Source organism: Neofelis nebulosa, chromosome 2 (genome assembly GCF_028018385.1).
Source record: "Neofelis nebulosa isolate mNeoNeb1 chromosome 2, mNeoNeb1.pri, whole genome shotgun sequence".
NCBI classification, from domain to species: Eukaryota; Metazoa; Chordata; class Mammalia; order Carnivora; family Felidae; genus Neofelis; species Neofelis nebulosa.
Window position 1 is genome coordinate 62,878,762 of NC_080783.1, and position 23,218 is coordinate 62,901,979.

General features: G+C 40.8%; 1 protein-coding gene across 1 annotated transcript in view; it reads right to left on the reverse strand.

Moving 5' to 3' along the window:
- MYO3B (myosin IIIB) overlaps positions 1 to 23,218 on the reverse strand; it is a 407,802-nt gene that overhangs the window by 345,407 nt on the left and 39,177 nt on the right. The window contains exon 7 of the mRNA XM_058714463.1: positions 8,457 to 8,602. Within this exon, the coding sequence (XP_058570446.1) occupies positions 8,457 to 8,602 (146 nt within the window). The remainder of the gene's footprint in view (positions 1 to 8,456; positions 8,603 to 23,218) is intronic.

Sequence of the window (23,218 nt, forward strand, 5' to 3'; positions counted from 1 at the left end):
GAGCTACACAGGAAAGCAAAGTGCTTTTTTGGGATTTTTTTTCTTTGTTAGCAACCAGCAAAAATCAATTGTTTACTATGAACTGTTCTGAGCACTTTACATTGATTCCCTGCTTACAACAATTCTGTGAAGCTGATAGTTTTCACATCTCCATTTTACAGAGGGTGAAGCTAAAGCACAGACATTAAGTAACTTCATCAAGTTGATACAGCTTGAAGGTAGTAATGGTAGTATTTGAACCCACAGAGACTGACTGTAGAACACTCAGCTGTGGTAAACTGATTGCAGAAATAGACCAGTTTTCTACCCCTTTCTGTGTCTATGCTTGGAACCCTGTCACCAATGTGAGACCAGCCCCGGCTAGCCTACCAGGGGATGAGAAACCACATGGAACAGAGCCAAGTCATCCTAGCCAACGTCATCCTAGACCAGCCAGCCCCCAGCCAAATCCCCAGCTGACCACAGATGCATGAGTGAGCCCAGCCAAGATCCACAGAACCACCCTGAGACCCAACAGAGTCATGAAAAATAACAAATGATTATGGTTTTAAGCAACTAAGTTTGGGGGTGTTTTGCTACTTACCAGTAGATAACGGATACACCAATGCTTAACCACTACACTCTATTTTCTTTCACTAGTTTCATCTGACTCTAGGATTCTCCCAGAATGGATAGCTTCAGCTATGAAAAGCCTTCCTCCAGACTACCACCTTACCTCTCTTCATCCTTGTGTTGCCCCTACCATACCACTATGCCAACCTATGAAAGCAGTTTATAAATATTCCTCACCTTTACTCCCTCGTTTTTTCTAGAATCAAGAGGAAACTAGGGTATTTCAAACCCTTTGGTACTATTTAGAGCTCTGTTTTGTTGTCTCTCCTCTTTGCCCATCTCGCCATCATTTAGGAGCTAAGTTGGAATTAGCCAAAGTGAGTGGTGCCAAAATATCGAAATCGGGGTAATGAGGGGAAAAGCACGAGTAGTGCTGTAAATCAACACCTCTCATTCTCTGGCCTTTCCCTTCTCTCAGGATGGGCTTCTTACTCAACTTGGATGGGGAGTGGCAGGCAGTCCCTGAAGGCACACTCCTCCTTTGCCACCTGATCCCCAAATGAAAACCTGCAAAGCTGAACTCTTCCTGCCTGCCAGGATTCGGGGGGGAGCAAGCTGCACCTCCACAGGAACTAACAGCCCCAGCTGCTCAACTCAAATTAAAAAAGAGTTCAGAAACATGTGCCACAGAGTGGAGGCCTTCTGGGGCATTTCTTCCAGCTGCCTCCAGCTACTGTGTTCCCAAGGAAATGAAGAGGCTACTCCAGGGGAGAGAAGGGGCACCCCTAAAGCATCCTGAGGGATAGGGACCACAATCCCCTAAAAATGGGACTAGAAATCTCCCAAAGAAAGAAAAACATTCATAAAAGACTACTGTTTTTCTACTGGAGTATTTCAAAACTTTTTTTTTTTCCTGTTAGGAACTCAATAAATGCTAAATGATGCTAATTCTTCTAGCTCTTCTTGCTTTATGAGGGAAGCTGGGATTGTGAGGGTTCCTTGCTCAAAAGGCCAATAGCTAAGTGACCTGGGTTGGTGAAGAGAAACCAAAATTCCCCGGAGGCAGATCTAGCCTTACTGTGCCATTAAACACCCAACCCCCTCACTCATTACACTTCAACAACAATAGTTTAGTTTTAATTTCTTTTCCATATATTTCACAGCCCTAAGGGAAAATGTCCTGTGACAATTCTGTAATAGTAAGACAATTACTGGTGACTCAGGGCTCCCTGCTGCCTCTGCATCCTCTCACAGCTGAGGAGCAGGCTTCCCATGTAGGAACAATTTGGTTCCTGAATTAGTAAAGTCAGAATACAAAGAATCTTTACCTTTAAAAAAGGATAGAAATTCAGATGCAATTTGATGAAAATTCAGTGCAAGGATTCTGTTTCAGAACAAGAGTCAATTGTAGGCATTGGGTCCCTGAAGAAACCTTTCAATTAAACTCACAAATGTTTCAACTTACCCTTTCTAAGCGCACCACCCACATCATTCAAGAACCCTGAGAGTATCTTTTTTGATTTTTCCTCCTTGTTCCTCTTTTCTTTACTATCCAACTTCTGCCATTTTCACCTTTGACAATGAATAAGGAAAGCACAGGAAAACTGTGTTCTTCTTGAGAGAGGAAAAAAAAAGAAGAAACCCCTCCCTTACAACTCAAGCGCTCAAAACAAGCCTAATTCAAAGTGAACAGTTAGAGATGTCCTAGGTTAAAGGGCATAGCCATCCCCAAATACCCAACAGACTGTGTTCCAAAACACTTCTGTGAATGGGTAGTTCAGAGCTTGGAAAGTTTTTTTCCCATAAGCATAAAGTTCTAGAGACAGGCTAAGTCCTCAGACTCGACCATAAAACTCTAGTTGGCCACAAGAGTCTAATAATGCACCCAAAGTGAGAACTTTAGGTGTTACATTGCCTCCTCTTAAATAACCACTTAAAATAGTTTCCATGAGAGAATGCATGAGAGAATGCCAGAAACAGATTTCCATTTACCCCAGAACCAAAGTGAGCTTTTCCAATCAAAAAAATAAGAGTAAGGTGAAGGGGGAGGAGATCCTGGCTATACCAGAAATAGCCCTGATGTGGCAGACGCAAGTTTTCCAAGAAGGGTAGGATGGGACAGGAACTTCTGGGTACAGTAATGATAACCTGAAATGCCTCTCCAGTTTTATGTAACATATGTTCTACAATTCTTTAGTTCAAACACCTGTCTTAAGTTCCAAATTAGGAACTAGAAGGCAGATGCTTAAAAGGGAGTTTGGAAAAGGAAGGGATTTTTGGTTTGGGGGTCATATATAAATCAATGAGCCAAGCAAGACCTATATTCACCTGTGATGACACTTTTGATTTCTATTCTTCAGTTCTGTGGCTGACACAATCGCTGATGTTAATAAGATTCTCTCAGGTTTATAGTGTCCGTTTAAATTGGGAGCAGGAAGAAGGATGCTGGATTATACGCTTCTTAAAGACTGAGATGTCCTATTTATCTCTGTATACTCCAGTCCCCTTAGTGCTTAATTCATAATTCATTGATAAATAAATATAATTGAAGAGGGGCTTTAACTTTTCAATGTATAGTTGATCCTTGGACAACATGGGTTTGAACTGCATGTGTCTACTTACATGCAGATTTTCTTTGATAAACACAGTTCAGTACTGTAAATGTACTTTCTCTTCCTTGATTTTCTTAATAACATTTTCTTTTCTCTTGCTTAATTCAGTGTAAGAATACAATATATATTGTCAAATTGGTTTCCATATAACACCCAGTACTCATCCCAACAGGTGCCAATTTGACAATAAATTTCATATTAAAAAATAACAATAAAATTTAAAAAAAGAAAGAAAACAAGGGATTACATGCAGAAAGAAAAAGGAGAGACAAACTAAGAAACTGACTTGTTAACTATAGAGAATAAATGAAGAGAGGTGGGAAGGGGATGGGCTAAATGGGTGATGGGTATGAAGGAGGACACTTGTTCAGATGAGCACTGGGTGTTGTATGTAAGTATTTAATCACTATATTTTACAACTGAATCTAATATTACCCTGTATGTTAACTAGCTGGAATTCAAATAAGTTCTTAAAAATGTGAAAAAAATACAATATATAATACATATAACATATAGAATACGTGTTCATCAACTATTTACGTTATCTGTAAGGCTTCCAGTCAAAAGTAGGCTATTAGTAGTCACATTTTGGGAGACTCAAAAGTTAAACACAGATTTTCAACTGTGTGGAGGGGTTAGTACCACTAACCCCCAAGCTGTCTAATGGTCAACTATAGCTGCAAAAATATTGGGCTCTGGAGTCAAAGTTCTCAGATTCAAACCATTTTCCTCCATAGGTGCATAACCAAAGGCTTCTAGTTTTCTCCTCCAGAAAAAAGGGTGGTGATAGTATCCACCTCAGGGTCATTGTAGGGATTGATGCATTTATATTTGGGAAACACACAGCACTGTGCCTGCCGCACAGTTAGCACTCAATAAATCTAAGCTATTATTATTTTTCCATCATCATTTAGCTAGTTATCCTGTATTCTGCCCCAAATTAGTTTCTCAGGGAATTTAGAAAACATGAAAGTTGATGGTATAGCAGGTTGAACTGTGGCCCCCAGAAGATATGTCCACTTGGAACCTGAGAATGTGATCTCATTTGAGATAAGGGGCTTTTGCAGATGTAATTAAAACAAGGATCTTGAGATGAGATCATTCTGGATTAGGACGGGTTTTTCTAAAAACAGTAACAATGTTCTTATAGGACAAGACAAAAAAGAACACACAGAGAGACGGGGAAGAAAGCCACATGAAAGTGGAGGCAGAGACTGGGGTTGTGCTGCCACAAACCAAAGATGACCGGAAGTAACCAGACCTTGGAAGGGGCAAGGAGGGATTGTCCTCTAGAGCCTTCAGAGAGATTGTGGCTCTGCCAACATCTTGACTTCAGACTTCTGGTCTCTAGAACAATACGGCTGTCTTATTTTAAGCCACCAAATTTGTGGTAATTTGTTGTGGCAGCCTTAGGAAACTAATGTACCGTTTGGGTACAGCTTGGAACAACCTAAGTTTGGTGACAAAAGCAAGCCCAAATGTGAACTGGAAATTATCATGAGTTCTCCTTTTTGCAGTGTACTGCAGGGAAACTTCTCTTTAGAAAGGGAAAACCACTGGCTTTAGGAACTGGAATGTTCAGGCCATTCTGGCCCATCCACTCCCAGCCAAAGACATTTCTGCTGGGAATGCTGAAAACATTCTACACTTATCCACAAGGAATGAAGCGGCAGTACTATGCAATGTGTGGCAAGAGTCAGCCTCTATCTGGCCCCAAATAAATGGGCGGGCAACACAGCTCTTAGCCCTTGTCCAACAGACACAGCCACACTGGTCCCCACTGCCTTCCTGACTCCCATCTATGAAGGTCAAAGGGGTCATGAGGCAAAGATTCCAAGCTAAGGAAAGATACCTAGTTGCCAAGAGAGAAATATAATTGTATATTTCTCCTAACTCTATGGGTTCTTGCAATTACATCTATGAAATGGATCTCCCTTTAAATGAAAAAAAATATATCCAGGTCATCAGCAAGATCCTTCTAATAAGCCTTTGACATTTTAAAGGAGTCCTCAGGAGAGGGTCATCAGAGAGATGTTGTCAAATCCACTGATGCCCAAAGAAATGGTTTTCATTCTTTTCCTCTCTTCTAACTCCTAGAGAAAAATAGCAGCAGACAGAGCAGTGACTGTCAGAGGGGGTGACTTTTTTGGAGCAAAGGCGTTAGACAAGATGACACATACTGACGGGTTCAGCAAATAGTGGATGCTGTCACAATCAGCAGATAATTTCTGTGTGTTTGCAATGTAGGAAAGACTGTGAGTCATGCAGCATTTCAAAGACAGGTCACGAATACTCCATGTGTCATCTTCTAAAGTGAAGGTCAAAAGAAAGGAGAAGGTGCCTCCAGAAGAAATGGAGGCAGAGGGGGGAAAAGTAAGGAGCCCTGTGTGCAGGCAAGTCAACCACATCCAGGCAGGTCTTGCTTCATGCTTTCTGACAGTGTCCAGGGAACCTGTGTAATTATCTGCCTGTTGACACCTGAGGCTCTCATCTCACATGTAACCAGCACCTCATTCTTTCCTAAGTCCTTCAGAACCTGTGAAAGTTATATCTTCCCTGACTCAGTAAAGGTCTTCTTTTCTTCCCTTATTTGGTACTTATTTCCAGTAAGGAAGGTTGCAGGGAAGAGGAGAGTTAGGAGGGCCAAAGAAGGAAGCCACATACAATGTTCTGGATCCTAGAATACTCTGAAATGGACTTCATTGTTTAACTAGAGGGAATTCCAGAACAGCAAAGACACTCATAACCAAATAAGAAAAAAACCAGAAGCCAAATCGATTAAACAGATTTTTGTCATTACTTGTCACTTTCTCTTCTCCATCAGGAAAGAAAATGCTGAAAGAATGGGAAAATGAGAGAGGGAGAGAGAGAGTACCCCATGAACACACAGGTAAATAATTTGAGTGCCCAGTTAAAATATGTAAATGCTTAATTTTTCCACTCTCCATCAAAGAGCTTTTCTGAAGAAATGCACATTTTTAGCACTCAAAATTAAGATAGTATGAACACACATGCACACACACACACACACACACACACACACACACTTGCTTGGTCAATCCACAATACTTCGTAAGAGCAATGCATAATTCTAATTGACAGGGTAAATTTTTTTTATTTTTTTAAATGTTTATTTTTGAGAGAGAGAGACAGAACACCAGCAGGGGAGGGGCAGAGAGAGACTGAGACAGAATATGAAGCAGGATCCAGGCTCTGAGCTGTCAGCACAGAGCCCAACACAGGGCTCAAACCCATGAACATGAATGGTGAGATCATGACCTGGGCAGAAGTCAGATGCTCAACCAACTGAGCCACCCAGGCACCCCTTGAATGGGTAATTTTTAAGTAAATAACTTGGGGAGTATAAGATGCTGTGCAGTATATGCAAATATGCTACATTTAAAAAAAAATCCATCCTTCCTGCACAGGAACGTCAAGTTGGTTGTTAAGGTTGGGACAGTGGCAAGTATTCAGCACATAGAATCTCACTGAGGATCTGCTGACTGATTATTGTTGACATTTCCCAGTTTGATCTGATTCATCACTTGTGCAGGAACCAAGAGATGGTAAAAGGGCAGGAGATTACATTAAAAGGAGAAAAAGAAAGCTTCAACGTATGTTAGGGTAAGAATCCTTGTTTCCCCTAAGATCCTTTTCTAGCAATTGTCCTGTTCCTGGGATTCACCCTGTCCGGAAGCAGGCAGTGGGGGAAGGGAGCTTGGTTATTTGTATTTCAAAGGTCTGGGAGCTTCTCCCAAGATGGAAGAAGCGAAGTACTGAGATTATTAGAGATCAGAGACTTTGCTAGGCACAGAAGCAAGCCCAGAGGAGTCATTGGAGATGAACAGTCTATTTAAACACACACACACACACTTTCTAAGCTGCCTCACATTTATCACCTTATGAAATTTTTGAACAGGTGGTCTGTACACAAACACATACTTTAAAAAAGAAAAAAATACATACCCAAGTAGATGATGTCTTATCAGAAGTACATATATCTTGCTAATCAGAAGCCACACTTTAATTCTGATCTTTGGGAAATTATGTGGCCACAGTAAATAAATGGTGAAAAGTTAATGATTTGTAAAAAATCAAAGCATACACACATACCATCCCAGACACCATTTCTCATTTTCTGACATATTACTGCATACAACAGTGCTTTTGGTCCTGCATTCGGACTTTGTTTTAAATGATCACCAGACTCTTAATTTTAAAAGCCAGGAGCTTTGTCTGTTCTTCCAATCTCCTGGACTTGTGTTTGTACTTTGGAAAAAGCAAAAAGACCAATCCTGACTTGGGTGGGGATCATTTTTGGAATAATGGTGGGTAGTGGTTCACATCTGGATTAGGTATAAAACGATAACACTATGATGATGAACACCACAGGCTTCATCTGCATTTAAATAGACCTAATCAGAAATGCAAATTGCAATCAGGAGAGATTTTTAAAGGCTGTGTGATTGTGCAGATAAGGAAAGGTTAACACTTGCACTGTTAAAGTAGTTAAACAGCTCCAAGCCGGCCCAGAGCCTTCCTTTGAAAGAGAAATGTGGAGGGTACAAATCTCTTAATCTGCCACCTAGCCAGGACAGAGCTCACCCGATTGCTTCCTTTTCGGTAACTAGACGCTTAAGCGGCCAAACAGCAGTCCAATTCTGATGAAAGACAAACAACCAAATCTCTAGTACAAACCCCTAATGAATACATACAATAGAAAATATACTAGCATTTAAATACCCTCCAAACAGACCTCTTTCAGCACAATGTCCCATTGAGATGGAAATCAGGGGATGGAGAGTAAGTCTTATAACTGATTCGCTTAGCTGATGTTTTTTAGTGCTTCTCTGGGTGTATACGAAAATATAATACACATTTCTTATCCCCAAATTTTCCTGAATACTCGAGAAAGATTCCAATAAACAGAATGACCAGATGTGATTATATAATTAAAAAGAGAAAATCAGCATTTAGAGAGATTATTTAACCCAAAATTGTATTTTTAGTCCTCTTGTGCAAAGCACAATAAATGAGTATCTCAGAAAAATAAGAGTACTGAAAATCTGCAATGGTTACAATATAGTCCTATTATTCTTTGGGATATGCTTTAAGGAACAGTCATCTCTTTTTTCCCCCACTCCCCCCTTTTTTCCCCCCCAAAAGAAATACATTTTACAATTAGGCTTTCTTAGGTTTGGCCAGAAATTGTTTACAAACTACTTATTATCCCTCTTAACCAGACTCTTTCACAAAGAACTAATAAGCCAAGAGCGCCATCTTGTGTCCTACCTTGGAATCTTAAAAAGCGTTTTCACAGGATGCATGTCAAAGAGGGGAGGGTCTCCATCCCCCAGTTCAATAGCTGTGATCCCCAAGGACCAGACGTCACAGCGAGCGTCATAGGAAGAGTCATACTGCTGCTCACAAGCAATGACCTATCAGACAAAAACAAGACACATCAATCCCACTGCCACCTCAGATGTCCTAAAAGACCCTCAGCCAATCTTAGCCCCCTTCTTAGTTCCCTTATTTACACTGATATTGAATTCCAGAGATAATAAGGTATGTGTTACCTAGACTTTATTTGTGTGTGATTAATTTATCATCTGGTATGTTTATTAGCCTTTAAAAATGTGTCATTTCAGTACAATAAACATACACTGAATCCTCTAGGTACAAGTGCAAGGGAAGAACAGTGCAAGGGAAGACACAAGAGTGGACACCTCACTGAGCCCACTCTGACATCCCTTAAGGCTTTGTCTGCATCCCTCACCTCACTGCCAGCTGCTGAATTCAACAATGAGGAACAGTTGTTCGAGAAGATGCTTGTTACCTGCACAAAATCCCCAGGAGTGTGGCCAATTGAGCAGAAAGATGTTGGAAGACTGGAAAACTGGAAGACTGATTGATGTGGTTAACCTAAAATAGGAACCACTCCTTCCCATCCCTTTTTTCCAGGAACATCTGCCCCCACCTCAAACCCCAACAACTGGTTTGTATTTCAGCAGCAGGTGCTGTGTCAGTGACTGGCCTGACTGGATACAAGAGCAGCAGAACCAGAAAATGCCCCTGGGTTTGTCACCGGGTTGGAGACCATGGAACCTTGTGAGGAAATCTCTATCTTTGAGTCAAACATGAAAAGCTCCTCTACTCAGACTCAGAGGCTATCACAATGGGGTTGGAAGAAGGTTGGGGTAGGCGAGAGAATGAAAGAACCAGATGTCCCTACTATTTGACCCAGAGAATGGAAGAACCAAGCATCCCTATTTGACCTGAAATCTGCCTTCTTAACCAAGGATGACCTTTGGCTATGGACAGGTGGGAAACTTTGAGAGTCTGATGATGTACAGGTCCAAACAGCCTATGAGGTAGACAAGTGACATCACTGGAGAGCAGTGAGGGGCTAGAGCGACAGACCTGCCTGCCCCATTAGGCCCCCAGAAAGTATTTGGCTTTAACTCTGAGTGAGATGGGCCAACTGGTTGTGAAGAGCAGAGGGGTGAGATTTGGCTTACATGTTAGCAGGATCACTCTGGTTGCTGTGCTGACGATATACATTGAAATGGGACATGAGTGGAAGGAGCAGAACCAGTTTTAAATGCTACTACAAGAATCCAAACTACAGATATTGACACAGTGAAAAATAATCACACTGATTATATAATTTTGAAAGCAGAGCCAGCCAGATTGGCTGACTGGGGCTTATAAGAAAGAGGAATTAAGGACAAGTCCAGAGCTTTTGATATATGAGCAATTCCAGAATGGAACTGATATTTAATGAGACGGGGAAGACAGGAAGAGAAGCAGGTTTGAGCTGAAAGCAGGAGTTCCATTTAGGACATGTTAAGTCTGAGATCCCTGTGAGAATCCAGATGGAGAAGTTCATTTTAGCCAGGTAGGTCTTGTACCTGACTAATGACCTGGAGAATAAACGTGTGTTGTTTTAAGCCTCACACGTGCAATATTAGTATGGCAATGACAGAAAATTAACACACTGCTCAGACCCACTTAATTGGACTTACAAGGCCAAACGTGCCTATTGTCTTGCCTGAGACCTGATGCTTTTGCTCCTATAATTGCCCTCTACCCTCTCTTCTGGTTTCTGAACTGAAGAACGTTTTTCCATGTACCTGCAGCCCTGGCCTGATCCCAGCCCCATCTGATAGACTACCTGCCACAGAATATCCTGCCATACTTTTCACACATTATTTTCAAATGTGCATTCAAACTAAAGTTAAAATAATTCCAACTTCAGGACCAGAAGCCATTTCATTGCCCCACAAGACCTCACTTTCAACAACCCAATCAGGTGAGAAGTATCACTATTTTTAAAGATCTCCAGAGAAGGCTATTCAAACACCTTTCCTTTCAGAAATGACATCTCTAAACATGTGGGACAAACATAATTTTAAACCTATCAATCAGAGCAAATAGCTCACCATTCTTACATGTTCGTGTGAAGGAAAGAAAAATAAGACTCTGTCCTTCCCCAACAAAAGTTACAGTCAATTAAGATTTAAAGTGAACCTATAATAATTAAATGACAAACCATGGCAACTCTAAATGGCCTAAGACAATGTGTACTAGTATGTCCAGTGAAGGATATGGGCTCCAAATGCTTGGGATATTAGAGGGAGATCATGCCAGGGGAAGCAAGACAGCAAAAAGTGTCTAGTGCCCAAACTCCACATCTTCAAATATGTTGGAGCTTGAGCACAGCTTCAAATGAAGTTGGAGGAAATTCAAATCAACTTCTAGCCATCTTGGATGAGACACAAAAGGTAGTTCCAAGAACCCATCCAAATGTGGGAATGGAGACATCCTAACGTTTCTCAAATGCAGTCGTAAAATATTCAAAACATTCATCTGGTTTCAATTTCTCTTTGCAGACAGACATTATCTTCAGTTCCATCTGATTGAAAAGTATCTTTTGGCCAAATCCTCTTCCCAAAACTCAGTAAGTAATGTGACAAATTCTTTAAGCTCAGCCTTCCAAAGAAGTTTACAGAAAATTTTGCTACTAAAATAATTCACAAATAATTACAGAGTGCCCACGAGCCAGTCATGGTACTAGGTCCCAGGGAGAGAAAGCTAAATTCACACTGAATTGAATCCTCATCATCATTCTGTGAGGTAGGTGCTATCATCACCTAGCACAGGTGTAGAAACTGAGGCACAGCATAGTTAAATAGCTTATCCATGGCCCACAGTGAGTCATTGTCAGGGCCAGAATTTGAACATAGAGAAGAGACCAGCAAACAAATCATTATAATATGATAAATGTGCTACATAATAAAGTTTATGTTCAAAGAATGGTTGAATTATCAGCTTCTGTACTCATATTGTGAATAAATTAACCAGGTTTCTTGAGACTTTTGTCACCTAAACTCCATCTTCTCAGAAGGAATCTCTTTTTCAGGACCAGTCCTTCAGAGGAGTGAAAGACCCTTATATGGGCCACATGTGTGATGGGATTTACAGATGCACTCTAAGAGGATGCATCTCAACTAAGGTCAACACATCCTGGATCTGGATTCCTTATCTATCCAACACCAAAATCTACAACTATTTCTTAAGGAGAAATAACCTCATTCTCCTTAGCATAGCATTCTCCTTGTTTCTAGGTAAAATAAAGCTGAATTAAGAATGCTTAGATGTCCCATTGGTCTTTGGTTTCCTTGCCCGGAGGAGAAGGCAACCTTTCAAAGAGCACTCTGAATCAGATGTTCCAGCCTCCACTAAGGACAGTGGCAATGGCAAATAAGTATATGGTGCTCAGACCAAGTTTCCCAGGTTCTGTAAGTCATATTAAAGGGACGGAGAGAGACAGGGTGAGATGGCATTGACTCAGGCCAGGACCCCAAACATCTCATTCTTTCATACCTCTCCAACTCACCTCAGCCAGCCCAAGGAGGAGACCCACCAAGGCAAGTGTATATGCTCCTTTACCTGGAGCCTTTGCTTCAATCATAGCAGTATTAGTGATGTTGATAGGGAAGAGGGAAGAGGGAAGATAGAATAATCGTTAAGAGAGAGCTCGGGGAAAGACCTTAAGGACTTAATAAGCACAGAGATTTAATATGGGTGGTTAGGAAAAGGGACACACCCAGGAAGACTGACATTTTGATCCTGGGTGATCAGGAGAATGATGGTGCCATCAGGGATGTCAAGAAGAGAAGTCAGTTTGGCAGGCAGTATAACAAGTTCAAACTGGGTCTGAGTTCTACCCCTCACCAGATGCAGAAAAATATCTTGTGCTCTTTGGAACTCACTTTCTTTTCACATGTAAATGTAATAAGAAAACAAAATTCTATTAAGATCAGAAGCACAATATACTAAAGGGTAACAATAAAATACAAGTTTTCAGCGACTACCTGAAGTTGTATTATGCAGTAAATATATCTTACATTTCAGAACTGAATAGATTTTAATCTCTCTATTGTTAGTTGCCAACAAACTAGTCACAATTTGTGGTTTTAATATACAGTTCTAAGTACCAGAAGCAGATACCAGGTTGTTTATCATGAACAAATATGTGTATTTATCTTAATCCAGTGTTGTGAATAGAAAACCTGCTAATAAATGTCAATTTTACAAAGTATAGATTCTCCAAAGTTGATTTTAAAGTCCCACAGCATGTTGGAGGTTGATATGAAGAGAGTATGTCTTCTGGAATGTTCCATGAGACATATGTATGGACTGTTACAAAATGCTTAGTGTACCCAGTAAAGGCTAAGAACATAGCATTAAATGAATCAAAATGGAGACAGAGTCCTAGCACAGTAATTGCTAGTGGCATAATCGCTCCAAGATTAAAATATTATCTCTCTTGAGTCTCAATGAGTTTCAGTGGCATATAAATCCCTACATACTTCTGCATAGCCACTTTTAACAATCTTCAATTCTCTGACATATCAGTGAGTGTTTATACTGTTTCTGATTTTAATGAATAGTTTTATCCACTTGGTGTTAATCTACCATTAACCGCATCATTTTTTTCTGTTTTAAAGGGGCCAGAGACTTGATGATCTCATCAAAGCAACCCTTGAAGTAAACAGAAGTAACCCAGGGTGAGGATTATAATCCTTATCTTTCTTCCCTCCCTGTCCACATCAATTTGTGGCACTCTTCAGAGAAGCTATGCTGAAAATCTTCAGATTGGAATTAGAAAATCTCAACTCCTGGAGCACCTGGATGGCTCATTCGGTTAAGTATCCTACTCTGGCTCAGGTCATGATCTTGTGGTCCTTGAGTTCGAGCCCCACGTCAGGCTCTGTGATGACAGTTCAGAGCCTGGAACCTGCTTTGGATTCTGTCTCCCTCTCTCTCTGCCCATTCCCCACTAGCATGCACGCGCACACACGCTCTCTCTCTCTCTCTCTCTCTCTCTCTCTCAAAAATAAACGTTAAAAAATTAAAAAATTAAAAAATTTTAAAAATAAAAGTCTGAATTCCATTATTTACTTCATTACTCCATTATTATAAATACAGCTGAGTGCCTTTGAGCAAGTCCCTTGAAAACTCTGAGCTGAGTGTCCTTAGTTATAGGGCTCTCACTTTCTGCAAAGTGGCAAGGTGGTAATGAATGATCTCTGCTATCCCTCCTGCTCTCATACTCTATGGCTTTACAATTTCCAAGTAAGTGATTCTGGGACTGTTTTCAAACAAACAGGCTAACCTCTCCATGCAAATTAGCTAGAGTGAACAGATTATTCTGGGGTGTGAACCAGAAGGCTGGAATTTTTTTGTCAGGAGATTTTATTGCCAATATTTTGTAAAAGGTCTTAAGGTCTACAAAAAGATGCTGGTTGCTGTGATAATGCCTATGTTAGGGAAGATGAGCTTCAGTGACAGAGCAATTGTTTGGATGCTGGTTAATGGAGCATGTCCAGTTTCCTACCTTGAAATGCAAACTTACAGCTCTTCTGGTACACTTAGACCACACTGCTGCTTATTTTAGGAAGAGGAAAAGCACTAATGTTTGGATTACTAACAATATCTATGCATTAGAAGCCACAGTGCCCAGTGGCCATAGCTACTTTAGCCAGAGGTGGGCTTGAGTCTCCCAAATGTGGGTCATTACCACCTTGGCTGCTAAAAACTTTTCTTTCTGGAAGGGCACGAGAACTAGAAATAAGTTTTCACTAAGAGTTTAGTTCCACTGGTCTTTGGAGCAAAGGCTGCAAGTCAACCCTCTTTGTTAGGGCAGTATTCTTTAGCCTTCTTCAGGCTAACGAGTTCCAAAGTTCCAAACTCTCTAAATCTGCCTATCACTCCTCCCACCCCACAGAGGGAGCACCTCCTCCACTCTCCTGAAGGAGTTTATGGGGTAAAACTGTACCCACCACTTGATAACACAACTGCTTTGACAAATATCATCTCCTTGTCCACCCTTAGGCATAGAGTTGGTTGATTTCCATTGAGGATGGCTGACCCTTTCTTCAGTTACCAGGGGAATGACAGAAAAAACAACTGTCAGTAGCACCTGGATTGTGGGAAAGGTTTGTACTCCTGGTTGGTCAAAGAAAATCCCAGAGCCAGGCATCTTCATTGTGGTTCTCCATCCCCTCACTAGGTTACTTTAGCAAATTACCTAATCTCCCTGCACCTCTTCTTCCCATACAAACCAAGCAACCCCTTTCTCTGGGCCTTGTCTGAAGTACTGCTTATGAAAATGCTGGTTACCCACCGTTTTCTATGGCATCATAATGTTAGTTGTAGATATCACGGGGTCAATGATGCATGCATAACATCTATTTTATTTACTTCTTTAAAACTTTTTTGCAGTCTCTAAAATGCCTAGAGGGAGCATGAATTATTTCTATAACAAAAAAGAGCAAATATTGTCTGGGTTTTTTTTGTCTTGAAAATGTGAATAAGTACTGCAAAGTTTGCTTCAATTTTCAAGGGAGGCTTTCTTTCAGAGTATTTGCTGGCTATTGAGATTCTTCATCAACAAGTTGGCACGTTAAAGGAGTGTCTTGGTCAGAACACTAGGTTCCTGTGAGACTAATACAAGAAGAGTTAAATTCCTTTCCCAACAATATCCCTTTCTATTGTAACCATGAGGCTGGGGGTACTACTCTCACTTTCTCAGGCCATCACAATCCCATGAAATGCCCCATGATTAGAGTTTCATTTCAGCCTAGGCCAAAACTAGGACTTGCTGATAAAGCTTTGAAGATAGGAGTGAGATCCACTTTCTATCTCCTACAAAAAGACTTGGGCTTTAGAACCTGAGGGAACAGTCTCTCCTCATCTCAAGGTATTCATTATCTGAAAAGAACACCTGTATTAGATTAGATGTAAAGGGGATAAAAGACAGTAACACATGAGCTCCTGCATTCAGAAAACCTAGATTTTTCCAACAAGATATTTAACTTATACCATGTATCAAATTATATATCAAAGAGCTGCTGGGCTGAAATCTCTTTCAATAATGTGATTTTAACCAATACTCTTAAGTAAATAATATTATAGAAGCACCATCTAACATAAGGAAAAAATATTTTACATTCTTATAAAAAATAACTTACCAAACTTAAAAAAATAGATCCTATTCAGACGATCTCATTTTCCCACTAATATTTTAAAATGTCACCAAAAATGCAGTTAGGTTCACCTTATTTGTTCTAATTTCTCATCTTACTAGAACTGATTGTGTGATCTACAATTATAACCAAAGCTCTATATTAAAATTTCACTCAAGTACACAGGCAAAATGTTGTTATTTCAAGAGCTAAACTCAGCTTTGAAATCGGCAAGGCAAACAGACCTAAAGCTATTAATCCTTGGCTGACCTTGAGCCCAGAAATGCAGTCAACACACTGGCAAAGAAGATGGGCTGAGAGGGAGGAAGGCAAATAGGTTTCCTAATTTTGCTTATGTAATTTATACAGCATAATTGATACTTGTTGATCTTAAAGATTTCTAAAATAGAACTTATCTGGAATTAGAAATTTCAGTTATAAATATTCCAGTGGCAAATATTATTCATCAGCTTTACAAATAAAAATCTTAAAGTGTTACAAGCTGAGATACTAAATAAACAAATGAAGTCTCTTCCCTTGATGAAATATAACTTCAATGGAGGATATATTTGAGATTTGCTTAAATTTTTTTTCCAAAAAGGAGGTGGACTAGAAGAATTGAAATTGATGAGGTTGCTTTTTTTTTTTTTTGGTTCTTTTATAAAACTCAAAGCTAGCATTAAATCTATATTTTGTACACTGAGAAATTGCCAAAAATAAGTTAAATTATACTGTCCTTACAAAATTCAGGAAGGTCTTTAATTAAAATATGATGTTCTACAAGACTTTGCTCAGGATTATTAAATTCAGCTTATACCTTTAGAGAAATAAAACAAGGTTCAAATTAATGCCTGTACAACACTAACTTCCCACCATGGTAGTAGAGGATAGAGGGGGACTGGTTCTGGGTTTTATGCCAGCACACAACAATTTTTGCATTTAAATTGCCCAAAACCAAGGGGTGCCTGGGTGGCTCAGTCGGTTAAGCATCTGACTTCGGCTCAGGTCATGATCTCACGTTTCGTGAGTTCGAGTCCCGCAACAGGCTCTGTGCTGACAGCTCGGAACCTGGAGCCTGCTTCAGATTCTGTGTCTCCCTCTCTCTCTGCCCCTCCCCCACTCACGCTCTGTCTCTGTCTCTCAAAAATAAATAAATGTTAAAAAAAAAGAAATTTAATTCCCCAAAACCCCAGAAATGTGTCACTTATTCCTAATTATGTGATAAGCCCCATATTCAAACTCAGGACCGATGTTCACAGAACTCCTTTATGAAAGCTAAATCAGTGTGCCCCAATTTTTGTATGTGTCTTCAGTACTCAAAAGGTTCTGAATCCATGTGAGGACACAGCAAGAAGATGGCATCTATAAACCAGGAGGCTAGCAGGCCCTACCAGATACTGAATATGTTAACATGCTGATCTTGGACTTCCAGCCTCTAGAACTGTGAGAAATAAATGTCTGTTGTTTATTTAAAAAAAGAAAAAATGCTCTAAAGGAGTACATTTGCTTGGAAACCCAGGATAACCCCACTGCCCTCCTTTGTTCCAGCAGCTTCCCCTGCTGGATGGATGGATGCTTAGAAGGGATCTTAGGATTCATTCAGCCGCCTTGGAAACTGAGGTCCCAGAGTAGGGAGACCTACTGTTACACAGCTGGTTTGTGGCCACACCAGGAGCAAGCTCCATGGTTCCCCCACTAACTTCCCGACTGAGGCATCTCCTGAGAATTCTTACTAAACAGAAAACACTGGGTCATTGCCAAAGCCATTTCAGATAGCCATAGCCACAGTAACTTCCATACTGTGAACGTGTAAGCACACCTCCCACTCACACGGGTAGATTTACTGCCACCTCTTGCTTCCTTGCTGCCCCTTTCCTTTGCCAGCTAGTGCTCCATTTCTGCCACAGTACAGTTAAGGAAATAAAGAGCAGCAGTTCTACAATTCAGTTCATTGTACTGCTTGTTAGGTCAGTGAGGAAACAGATTGAGAAAGGTGAAGAAACTTGCCCAAAGTCACACAGCTAGTAAGTAATAGAACTGAAGCATGAGCCCACAAATTTTATTTGATTTGAAGCAAATCGAACAGAATATCTGAATGCTCTAACATTCATAAAGGCATATCTCTTTATTTGCAAGTAGTCTCTGGATTTTGTTATCTCACAGGCTGATATCACCATGCAAACCAGGATGCCCTTGGGAATGTCAAACATTCCTACCAGAGAGTGATTTCCTTTAACTTTCTAAAACTATAGACAGGGCGGAAAAAACCTGGGACATAACAGAGCACCACAAATACTAGTCTTCCCACCCTCCACCCGATCCTGCCTCGCCCTACCCCAAGGCTCCTCTAGGATCCCAATCCTAATGCTGAATGGGACCAGCCTGCCTTTGCTTCCTTCTGACAGCTCAGTGACCATCAGGCAAAAGACAAAATGCAGAGTTTGGCCTAGGCATGAATTCCCCTTCATGGGGCTGAGCCCCTGGGCCCTGGGCAGGGCAGTGGAGGCATTGATAGGAGGGTAGCCACCGGGTAATTTGGGACTCAGAGCTCAGGAAGAGCTGAGGCCGGCTGTGACATTCCTTCAGCAAACACTTCTGCCCCCTATGAGAACAGTTTGAGCCTTCTTACCTCCCCAGAAAGGGGTAGGACAGCCTGCAGAGCTCCAAATGTTCACAGAGGCCAATATTTTGATGTTTCTTCCTCAGTACTGAGCAGGGGAAGGTGGGGTGGAGGGGATATGAGGCCTCTGCTCTGGGCCTCACATGCTTCTGCACGTCTGGAAGCTGAAGCTCTCAGAAGGAGTCCTATATTTAGACCCTCCAGGAGGAAGATGATATGTCACCACCACCTCCAGGACCAGCCCCCCACCTCTGCACTGACATATGACACATGACTCAACTTCCCCACAGAGCTCCAGCTGAGAAGGTATCTATTGGTGGAACTGAGGTTAAGGCCAGGGCCGCACTTAGTCATTTCACCCTTGCCCTGGGCCCTTCACTCCCCAGAGCCCCAAGTATCTAGGCTGTGCTTCAGGGTTCTTTAAGGCAGAACCACTGTGGGAATACAGGCAGGGTCAGCCCAGAACAAGAAGGAAGGGAATCCCTCTGTTTCTTAGAAGCTGACATGGGAGTCTGAAGGGAATCAGGGAAGACAAGGCTACAGAATCTCTGGAATGAATGTTTTGGGGGAAGACACACAGGTCTACCGGCCAGTGATCTGGGTTCTAAACACCTCAGTTGAAACTCCTGACCAACCAAGGCCTGCATTTCTTACAGTGATGTGACTGGCACATGGGATCCCAATAATCCCCAGCCATTTAAAACCGAGTCCAGTAAAAATGGCCTTTTTTCATCACTTCACCCTTACTGAGAGAGATCATATCTTCATTATCAGAGGAACACCAGAGCCATGGAACATGTGAGCTAGAAGACACCTTTCCCTCTGTAAAATGTAAATGTTCTCTGAAAAACAGAAGAGACCTGGAAGCAGAAACTACCCAAGACAATCCTTTCTTCTTACAGATGAGATCAAGTTTAGGGAGGAGTGGTGTTCAGGCAGTATGTGCCATCATTTTTTAAAGCACTTAACATGCCAGGAACTGCACAAAACATGTTCAGTACATCATTTAATTTTGTCCTTTGATACTGTTTTCTTTTCCCTTTCTCATTTTACCTTTTTTAACTTCCCATCTTACTAATCATAAATAGTAATTTGCTGGAGGTAAGTAGGTATCTATCATTTGCTCCCAGGTCTATGTGACTCCAAAATTTGTGCTCTTAACTTTTTTACCCAAACTGAAGCCATATTAAAATAACTGAACCACAGTTTTTTAAAATGAGTGGCAGACATAAACGTAAAATCCAAATATCCTAAATTCTGTTCTGAAGAACTTTGTCATTTTTTTCCCCAGATCCTTCCCTAGGGCATTAAGCATATTGGCTTCTAGTGTCATGTTGAAATATTACATTTTTCTCAACATATTAGAAAGGATAATTCTTATATAAATAATTTAAAATTGAAAAGATTTATATCTTATCTGGTATGCTGGTGGTCACAATTAAACAGTTTGCTCTAGGATAGTGGTTAAGAGGAATAATTCTGGAGCTAAATAGCTGGGTTCAGGTCCTGGTGGCATCACATAATACCCTGCTCAAGAACAAGAATAGTACTTTCTGTAACTCATTTATTTCATCTAAAACATTGCATGGTAATAGCACGTACTTTATGGAGTTGTTGTGAGGATTATAAATGAACTAATTCATATAAAGCACTTAGTAACAAAAGATATCTACACTCTTATGTTTATTGCAGCATTATTTACAACAGCCAAGATATGAAGCAACCTAAAAGTCTATCTATAGATGAATGGATAAAGAAGATGTGGTATTTACAGACAATGGAGTATTACATGGCCATAGAAAAGAATGAGCTCTTGCCATTTGTGACAACATGAACGGACCCAGAGGGTATTATGCTAAATGAAATAAGTCAGACAAATAAAGACAAATACCATATGATTTCAGTTACAGGTGGAATCTAAAATACAAAAGAACAAGGGCGCCTGGGTGGCTCAGTTGGTTTAGCACAGCACAGAGCCTGCTTGGGATTCTCTCCCTCCCTCTCTCTGCCCTTCACCTACTCTCTCTCAAAATAAATAAACTTAAAAAAAATACAAAAGAACAAAGCATACACAAAGCCATAAATACAAACAACAAACTGGTGGTTCCCAGAGAGGAGAGGGATAGGGCAATGAGCAAAATGGGTGAAGGGGAATGGGAGGTACAGGTTCCAGCTATAGAATGAATAAGTCATTGGAATGAAAGGTATAGCATAGAGAATATAATCAATGGTATTTTAATAGCATTGTATGGTGACAGATGGTAGCATAGTGACTGTGGTGAGCATAGCATAACATATAGAGTTGTTGAATCACTATATTGTACTCCTAAAATTAATATAACATTGTGTGTCAACTATACGTCAATAAAAAAATAAATAAATCATTTCCTTAAAAAAATAAAAAATAATGCACTTAGTACCTGGTGACTAGTAAGCACTCAATAAATGCTAACACTTATCTGGGGACCAAACCCATTAGCTAGAGCTTAGGGAACAAAAAAATGATAATAACGACAATAATAACATTTTAGTTCTATAGTGTTTTATGGCTTTCTGAGCCCTTCGACACAAAATATCTCATTCGTCATCTCTCGTCTTGGCATGCCAAAGGAAATAGCATTATCGTATCATTTAGCTAGGAAAGGCATAATTAATGAAGGCAAGAGTGGTTGCAAAAAGCCTGTGATATTTCTGCATTGGTGTAAGCTTGTCGTTATGGCAACCATCCCCTGCCAACGACCCTTTTCCAAGCAGAGAAAAAGACCCAGTTTTGGAGCCGTCACAGCACATCTGTTTCTCTGCTCAGCTGATTAGCTCTTGTTTGCAACAATGAGCAGATGGAAGTAAAAACAAAAAAAAAAAAATTTTTTTTCTAAAAAAGAAGCAAATGTTTACATTATCCACAAGTCTGCTTTCTGATACAGAAACAGACCTTTAGCGGTTTTAGTAAGATGCCAAGTAAACTGAATCCTTAATATATGGGTTGCTTCTCTCACTGGTAGGACTACAAAGTGTAGTCAACTACAAATTACAGGTGATAGGTCCTTCACATATGTCTTTTAAAATGATGTGTCTCACACTCCAGTTTCAGAGTATTCTTCCGCTATATCTCTGCAGGTCTTTGTTGTTTGAGCTGTCTCAGCACACATTTTCCACACTGAACACTCTGTGTGAATACATTAAAGTGAAAGAGTACAAGGCTGGTGGGCTAGGAAACCTGAATTCTAGAACCAAAACTGAACTATCTGAACTATCACAGAGAATAGCCTCTCCCTGCCTTAGTTTCCTCATCTGTCAAATGGGACTTGCCGGCCCATGCTCTCGGAAAAGCCAAACCATTCCTCTACTTACTAGGTATGTGAATTTGGGCCTGACATCTCCTATATACTTCTTTGAGTCTCACTATCCTCAGTGGTAAAATGGAGAAAATAATGTCTAATATAGAATCAAATAAAATAATGTGTTAAATATCTCTATCCTAGTTCCTGATACATTGATGGGTCCTCAGCAAGTGAAAGTTTCCTTCCCACCATACGCATGTTTAGCAGGTACAATATTCAAACTGTCTGACATTCAGCTGGAGCTCTTCCTTGAGGTCCCCTGCTTGCCAGACATTACCTGCAGGTGTTAGACCATTAGGAGATCTGGGCTCCCAGGGAAAGAGACAGGCACCTCTGGTGGCCGAGGAGCACTCAAGGGGCCCTGGATGCCAACCACTTACCATCCAGAATGGAAGTCTTTCAAAAATTTCCTAATCAGCACGGCCACACCAATGCATACCAGTTACTATAAGGCATAATTTTAACACAGTCCACAAATGTCCCCCATAAAAACAATAATGACAACTTTGGTCCTTTTTCTTTAGTTTCAGTCATTTACAACATTCAGTTTAATTCTTTGCTATGTGTGATGGTGGGAAAGGAAGACGGAGGATCAGTTCCCCCAACTGCCCCCCTCCACCATCATCATAAATAAACATAAAGTAGGCTTGTGTCCCTTTTTGCTATAGCCCAGGATATTACCAGGCAAGTATATGATGCAAACACTAGCTGAGCAATACCAATCCTGACAATGGGCATGGGTTCCAGTTCAGTGAGTCAAACATACAGATAGATTCTGGTCACTGTTACTAACTTACCTACTCAGTGTCCCTGGGAACACAGCCTGGCAGAGGCTTGGATTCTTACATATAAAGGCAATATAATCATGCCTAACTGGCATCCTCACAGGTAGGTGTGAGCACTAAAAAAATATATTTGTAGGGGCACCTGGGTGGCCCAGTCAGTTAGACGTCCGACTTCAGCTCTGGTCATGATCTCAAAGTTCACAAGTTCGAGCTGTGCGTCAGGCTCTGTGCTGACAGCTCAGAGCCTGGAGCCTGCTTCGAATTCTGTGTCTCCCTCTCTCTCTCTGCCCTCCCCCACTCACACTCTGTCTCTCTCTCTCAAAAATAAATAAACATTAAAAAAAATATATCTGTGAAAGTTCTATGCAAATGTGCAACACTATTATGCATATTATTTATTATAAGAAATTGGCTGTCAGGAGACAGTAGAGGAGAAAAGAGACAATAAACATAGCTAAAGGGAAGACTGCATTAAAAAAATATACATGTCTAAGATATAGGCTAAAGTAAGAGTCAGGGAGACCAGAGGCTCAACGTATACAGAGGGTTGAGGGAGGTCACCAGAGCCAAACATCTCAGGAGATAAAATTCTTGGCCAGAGATCAGGTAGGACAGAACAAAATTCTGAGGGTATTAAGCCCCCATGTGGGAAGGCAATATGTTATGCTTAGTACATCCAGTAAGAACGATGTTTGCCTTAAACACCTGAGGCTGAGAGAGAACAGCATGTATGTGTGTGCACACTCATGCGTGCATGTGTAGACAGTCAAAGCTG